A 7,518-nucleotide genomic window follows, 5' to 3' on the forward strand; every position below is an offset into this window, starting at 1 on the left:
TTGCGGTAACCAAGTAAGGAGTACAAAGACAAGTGTGTCTTGCCTACAGTCAAGCATGGTGGTGGTAGTGTCATGGTCTGGGGCTGCATGTGTGCTGCCGGCACTGGGGAGCTACAGTTCATTGAGGGAACCATGAATACCAACATGTACTGTGACATAATGAAGCAGAGCATGATCCCCTCCCTTCGGAGACTGGGCCGCAGGGCAGTATACCAACATGATAATGACTCCAAACACACCTCCAAGATGACCACTGCCTTGCTAAAGAAGCTGAGGGTAAAGGTGATGGACTGGCCAAGCATGTCTCCAGACCTAAAGCCTATTGATCATCTGTGGGGCATCCTCAGACGGAAGGTAAAGGAAGCGCAAGCTCTCTAACCTCCACCAGCTCTGTGATGTCGTCATGGAGGAGTGAAAGAGGACTCCAGTGGCAACCTATGAAACCACAAAATATTGACACTTTGGGCCCAATTTGGACATTTTCACTTAGAGGTGCACTTACTTTTGTTGCCAGTGGTTTAAACATTAATGGCTGTGGTGTGTTGAGTTATTTTGAGGGGACAGCAAATTTACACTGTTATACAAGCTGTACACTCACTAATTTACATTGTAGCAAAGTGTCATTTCTTCAGTATTGTCACATGAAAAGATATAATAAAACATTTCCAAAAATGTGAGGGGTGTACTCACTTTTGTGTGTGTATATATATATATATATATATATATATATATATATATATATATTAGTACAGGACGCCAAGGTTGGGTCCTGGACGGGTGCTATATAGCACCGATACTTGGGTTATGGTCCCTTTAAGGAAAGTGTGGTAGTATTCAGGATGTCACCCAGGATGGGTGAGGAATTCCCAGGAATAGCCTTAGTCGGGAGAGGACTGACTCTCAGTTCTCTCTGTGTTAATAGAGAGATATTTGGGACCCGGAATTTCGTAGGCTCTGAAGTGATATTCGGGTGGGAAAAAGCCTCCACCCCTGACTACAGGGGTTCCAGCACACACAAGGTTAAGAGCCTCCAGGAAGCAGCTCTTAAAAGACAGGAAGTAGAGCTAGGTGTGGTGGTGAGGAGGAGTTGGTGAATACACCTGTTTTGAAGAGTTGTGAGTCTGCTGGAGGCTGCTAAAAAGAACCAACAAGGACTGTTAAACCCTTGGGGCAAAGACCCATCCATGAACTGTAAGTGCCTTTTTATTTTTACTTTGTGCTGAAGATAAGCGAACTTTATTTTGTATTTTTGTGCTGCTGGATGCCTTATTTGTATTTACTTGCTGAAAATAAAAGCCTTTTTGTTTAAAGTTTAATGGCTTTGCACTCGGGCCTGTGGAGCTACAATCCCCACAAACTTTACTATATATATATATATATATATATATATATATATATATACACACACACACCACCTGCTGTGTATTAGAAACTGTACACACTGTATTAGATACTTTGTACACTGCATTAGAAACTGTACAACGGCTGCACTGTATTGTATACTGTGTACACCACCAGAAGTGTAGTAGAAACTGTACACACTGTATTAGATACTGTGTACACCGCCTGAAGTGTATTAGAAACAGTACACCACCAAATGCACTGTAGATATAGGCTGCACTGAATGCAGAATATATATATATATATATATATATATATATATACACACACACACACACACACACTGGAACCTCGGATTGTGAGTAATGCGGTTAACGAGCGTTTCGCAATACGAGCACTGTATTTTTAAAAATCCTAACTCAGTTTGAGAGTGTTGTCTCGCAAAACGAGCAGGATTCAGCCCAAAGCGGTGTGCAGTACCGCGTTTGGCCTGAGGTGGGGGGGCGCCAGAGCCGAACTGCGCCAATCGTAGCTGTTCGGAGCGGTTCGGAAATGCTTGGAAAGACTCCGAAATACTACGTTCCCTAGTCTTTCCGAGGTCAGCAGAGCTGTCCTCGGGCCTTTCTGGCTGTTTCCGAGGCTCTCTGGCACCCCCCCGCCTCTGGTCGCATGCGGTATTGCATGCCATTGAAGTCAATGCGGAAGGAATTATTTTCCTTTCCATTGACTTCAATGGGGAAACTCGCTTTGATATGCGAGTTATATGTGGAATTCCCTTCCACAGGCGGTGGTCTCAGCGGGGAGCATTGATAGCTTCAAGAAACTATTAGATAAGCAACTGAATGACCGCAACATACAGGGATATACAATGTAATACTGACACATAATCACACACATAGGTTGGACTTGATGGACTTGTGTCTTTTTTCAACCTCACCTACTATGTAACTATGTAACTACTTTGAATTACAAGCATTCTCCTGGAATGGATTATGCTCGTAATCCGAGGTTCCACTGTATATAGAAATTTGACACGAAAATTGTATAATTTGTAGCCAGCTTAAGAGAGCCCAGAATTCTGATAGAGGCAGGAAAGCTGGGTATGCTGAGAGAGAGACACACAGAAACACAGAGTTACTGTGTAGGATGGGACCAACCAAAAGCCAAGGTTTAAGGCCTAAATAGAAATGCTGCAGAAGACAGGAAAACAGTTGGTTTGGTATTGTTTTCACAGTTCCTGTTTTGGGAGAGGGAGAGAGCGCAATTCTTACTTTCTGCTGCCCCCCCAATCCCCCCCCAACACAAATCCCCTCCCCCTGATCTCCTTTTGGTGCCCCCGCACCTCAAATAATACCACAGTGCCCAGGGCAGCTGGCCCTCCTGCCCACGCCTTGTCCTCTGAGACCAACAGCCAGCTAATTAACTCTTCACACTTCAGTTCCCTCCTGGGAAAAATAGACCCTATAATCTCCTCTTTCCTTTTTCTCCCAGGTGAATAACCTGTTACAAGATGGGGCACAGAGAACATCTTGTACCTAACACCAGTCTCTCATACCTCTATGCTTCTGCCGGTACAATAGCTGTAGCTTTAGGCACTAAAATATTTTTGGGCCTTTTATAAGTGCATAAATTAGGCTTGAATGTTGGTTTCTTGATTTTAAAATAGCTGGTGGAGGTCTGGGTCAAAATGCGGCCTAGTACAAGAGATTAGATACTGTGCACAGTTTTTTTTTTTTTTCTTTAGCAAATAAATTACACTCCAATTTAGATTTTCTGATTACGTTTTTTTTTTAAATATGATTTGAAGAGGGAATAAAGGTTTACTTTAACATCACATGAATGTTTACATAATGGCGTTGGGAAGCAAAATAAAACATGTTAAATACAGATTCAGGCAAATAAAGAAATTTGTTTCAGACAGTGGTGCATCACAATAAATCAAAATTCTTGACAGATTGCATAGTAACCATGGATAGAGGAAAGGAAAGTTAAAGAAGAGAGGGACAGGGGAGGGAGGAGAGGGAAAGAGAAAAAGGCATAACAACGTGCTAAGAATGAGGTCAAAGAACATTGACCAGAACAAGAGTAACAAAAACAACCAGTCAAATAAGTTGAATAGGCTCAATAGTGTGCCAAATTAAAGATTGCATTTATGAATGTCTAAACATGCAGACCAAAAGGTAATACAATTTCATATAGGAATCATTTTTGTAAAGCTACCATTCTCTACACAGAGCATTGCAGATTAAGGTCATTAGGTCCAATAATCCTGGAAAGTGAGTTGAAAGACAGGATGCACATGCATGATAACAAGGCAAATATCTGGTTCCAGTAGGACCAAAGTAAGTGGGCAAAGGAGCTGGTGGAACAACAGATTCTCCAGCGGTGAGAAAAAGAAGAGGGATCAAGCTTGTATAGTTTATAGGATGTCATGTTCTATGTATGGATCACCTTTGATTGGAGTTCCCAGTGGTTTTTGTACAGTGAAATGCTGTACATTTTTTTTACAAATAGCGTTCTTCCATGCAGTGTCTGTGAATTGGTTCCCCAGTTTCACCTCCCATTTGAAAATCATGAAGCTTGTGAAGTCTGGTTATTGCTAGCAATCTGTAAAAAGAGGAAAATTCGTGCAGGGTTCTGGGATGAGCTATATACAGGGTGCAGGGTTCTGGGAAGAGCTATATACAGGGTGCAGGGTTCTGGGAAGAGCTATATACAGGGTGCAGGGTTCTGGGAAGAGCTATATACAGGGTGCAGGGTTCTGGGAAGAGCTATATACAGGGTGCAGGGTTCTGGGAAGAGCTATATACAGGGTGCAGGGTTCTGGGAAGAGCTATATACAGGGTGCAGGGTTCTGGGAAGAGCTATATACAGGGTGCAGGGTTCTGGGAAGAGCTATATACAGGGTGCAGGGTTCTGGGAAGAGCTATATACAGGGTGCAGGGTTCTGGGAAGAGCTATATACAGGGTGCAGGGTTCTGGGAAGAGCTATATACAGGGTGCAGGGTTCTGGGAAGAGCTATATGCAGGGTTCTGGGATGAGCTATATACAGGGTGCAGGGTTCTGGGATGAGCTATATACAAGGTTCTGGGATGAGCTATATACAGGGTTCTGGGATGAGCTATATACAGGGTGCAGGGTTCTGGGATGAGCTACAGTATCTCACAAAAGTGAGTACACCCCTCACACATTTGTGAATATTTTATTATATCTTTTCATGTGACAACACTGAAGAAATTACACTTTGCTACAATGTAAAGTAGTGAGTGTACAGCTTGTATAATAGTGTAAATTTGCTGTCCCCTCAAAATAGCTCAACACATTTATGTCTCCCCACAGCAACCATCCCCTATTTAAAAGCCAAAATTGGTGGCCTGAGGAGCACTTATCTTAGGGAGCGCAAGAAGGTCCAGGATTCCCAGAGATCCGGAGCTGCAGCAGATGAAGTTTATGTCCCCAGGCTGTGGTACTATGACAGACTGCGATTTCTGTCAGACCAGACTGAAGTCAGGGAATCCCTCTCAACCCTTCCTTCCACCCTATCTTCCACCCCAGCCGAGGCTTACGATGTCCAACCTGGGACTTCCAGCCAGGAAGAAGTGGAGGAGCCTAGCTGGAGCCAGGTATAGCATTGTTCTCCAGATTTCTGGTCAATAAATAAATGATGTTTACTAGATATTATTGAGCACTAATTGCTGATTTAATAAAGTGTTTTACATATCAATAGACAGTAGTGAGCAAAAATAATTGGGAGAAGAATGAAAAATGCTGGGCTCAGAACGATCATCAGTTATATTTCTTAACATTCAATTTGCAACAGTCATGAGGTGAAAATTGTGTGTGAATGATAAATAAAAAAAATAAAACTATGTCCCTTTTTCATACACAGGAAGACCTCAGTCAGGACGAGGCCCTGGAATGTGGCAGCCAGGAGGAGGCGGGGGTTAGTGGCAGCCAGGAGAAGGCTGGGCCCAGTAGGAGCCTGACAGAATCGCAGGTTCCTCCCCTCCGCCTTCCAACCAAAAGACCCAGGAAGGGGAGTAACGTGCAGGATTCAGCACTCCACAACTCCACCACCAGAGCCACAGCGTGGAAGGAAGACCAGAGAGTGATGGCCCTGGGTTCAGTCTGGTCTGACAAAAGATGCAGGCTCTTGTATGACCACAGCCTGGGGACATACATGTCATCTGCTGCTGTTCAGGATCTCTTGGACTTCTGGACCAGACTGCACTCCCTTAGATATGGACTCCTCAGGCCACCAATTTTTCAGTAAAATAATTGATGTCTGCCCTGGGGGCCAAAGGCTTCACCAACTTCTGCTGTTTCTCCAGCGTTGCCTCCCTCTTTGTTTGGTTCTGATCCCTTAATAAAGGATTTTGGGTTTCAATTATAATTGCCTATGTGTGTTTTCCATCAAAAAGGACAGTTTGTTTGTGAGGAGTCACCAATAAGAAATTAACAAGAGACACCAACACCAAGCAACCTTCTTGAGATTAAATAATACAAGATAATAATGGTGTTGTGGTAACTTGACACACAAAACACACCCAAAAATATTCAGGATGTAAAATAAAAAAATTAAAAAAATTGAAAACACGATCAGGCTTGAAAACAATACAAACCAAAAAAAAAAAAACATATCTTTTTTGTCAGATGTGACAAATCAAAATATATTGATGAAATCACGATAAATATTAAAGAAAGAAGTTTGTAAGAAGTCTGTGTGAATATCAGCAGCAAAACTACTTAATTCTTCTAGCATTATAAAGAAGAAGAGAGTGCGCTGTATTAAACAATTTTAAAACATTGCAGCCTGACGAAAGTGGTATATCCATTCCAATTTTACCAGACCGAGCTGTTCCGTCTTGGAATTTCTTCTGAGCATGCGTGGCACTTTGTGCGTCGGAATCGTCCACACACGGTCGGAATTGACGCAATCGGATTTTGTTGTTGGAAAATTTTATAGCCTGCTCTCAAATGGATGGAGCACAGCCACGGTCGGAATTTCCGACAACACACTCCGATCGCACATTTTCCGTCAGAAAATCCAACCGTGTGTACAGGGCATTAGAGTTCCCATTCTTAAGAAGTGCCATGACCATCCTCTTGCTGGGCACTTTGGGATCCATAAGACCTTAGATTTGGTTTCCCGTTCCTTTTGGTGGCCAGATTTATTAAAGGACTGCAGAGAATATGTCAGATCCTGCTCTGTATGCCTCAGAAACAAGTCTGATTGTGCCAAGACCTGGGGCCCATTGGAATCCTGTTGGTATAACAACTCGGTTCATTCTGCCATCAAGCAGTCACCCTTTTATGCGAATTACGGGTATCATCCCTCCTTCCTACCTGATGTACCCACGGAATCTACTGTACCAGCTGTAAAAGAGAGACTGAAATTTCTTAATATTAATAACCAACTCTTGCGAAAGACCATCTTGAAGACACAGGCAGGTAATAAGAATTTTTTTGATAAGAGGAGGAGAGGGAATTTAAATTTGAAACCAGGAGATAGGTTCTAGTTGTCTACAGCAAATTTAAAATGGAAGTGTCCCTCGAAAAGAAGCTTGGCCCAAGATTCCTGGGTCCTTTTTCAATTAAAAAACAGATCAACTCTGTGGCATTTGACTTATCTTTATCGAGTAATCTGAAGATTAATCCTGTATTTCATTTTTCTCTGCTCAAACCAATGGTTGCTAATCCCTTTTCGGATCGAGGCTCTGAAATTCCTGCTCCATTATTAATTAATATGAATTTGAATACAAGGCAAAGGCTATCCTGGACTGTAGGAAGAGGGGAGGTCAGACTCAATTCCTCATTAAATGGAAGGGTTATGGCCCTGAGGATAACTCCTGGGAACCAACCTCTAATGTCCATGCTCCTTGGTTGGTGCAAGCTTACCTCCAACTTGAACCTGAAAAACGGTCTCTAGTGGGCATCTGGAGGCTGGCCCTAAGGGGGGGGGGGCAATGTCAGGGAATCCCTGCGAGACGTCTGGCACATAGATGTGCGCAAGTGCATGGATTTCCTCAAAGAACGGCTAACAGGCGTGCGCATGCAGGCACAATTCCTCTTGGCACCAGACGGCCTATTTAAAGGGAGTCCAGTCTCCTACGCTTTGCTGACTGATGTTCAGCTGTGTCCTGTATCCTAATTTGATCCTGTCTGCTCTTCTAGTT

At 43.1% G+C, this 7,518-nt stretch overlaps 1 protein-coding gene across 2 annotated transcripts; it reads left to right on the plus strand.

Moving 5' to 3' along the window:
• Positions 1-1,070: 1,070 nt before the first annotated feature.
• On the plus strand, positions 1,071-6,503 carry LOC141103895 (uncharacterized). Of its 2 annotated transcripts, XM_073593999.1 has the most exons (3): positions 1,073-1,191; positions 4,682-4,965; positions 5,232-6,503. In XM_073593999.1, the coding sequence occupies exons 1-3, from the start codon at positions 1,185-1,187 to the stop codon at positions 5,613-5,615; spliced, it is 675 nt and encodes a 224-aa protein (XP_073450100.1). In that variant the 5' UTR covers positions 1,073-1,184; the 3' UTR covers positions 5,616-6,503. The 2 variants fall into 2 exon arrangements, 1 of the variants encoding a protein (XP_073450100.1); XR_012235406.1 differs by lacking the exon at positions 4,682-4,965 and having other exon boundaries at positions 1,071-1,191.
• Positions 6,504-7,518: the final 1,015 nt, after the last annotated feature.

This window comes from Aquarana catesbeiana, linkage group LG01, assembly GCF_042186555.1.
Source record: "Aquarana catesbeiana isolate 2022-GZ linkage group LG01, ASM4218655v1, whole genome shotgun sequence".
Lineage (NCBI taxonomy): Eukaryota > Metazoa > Chordata > Amphibia > Anura > Ranidae > Aquarana > Aquarana catesbeiana.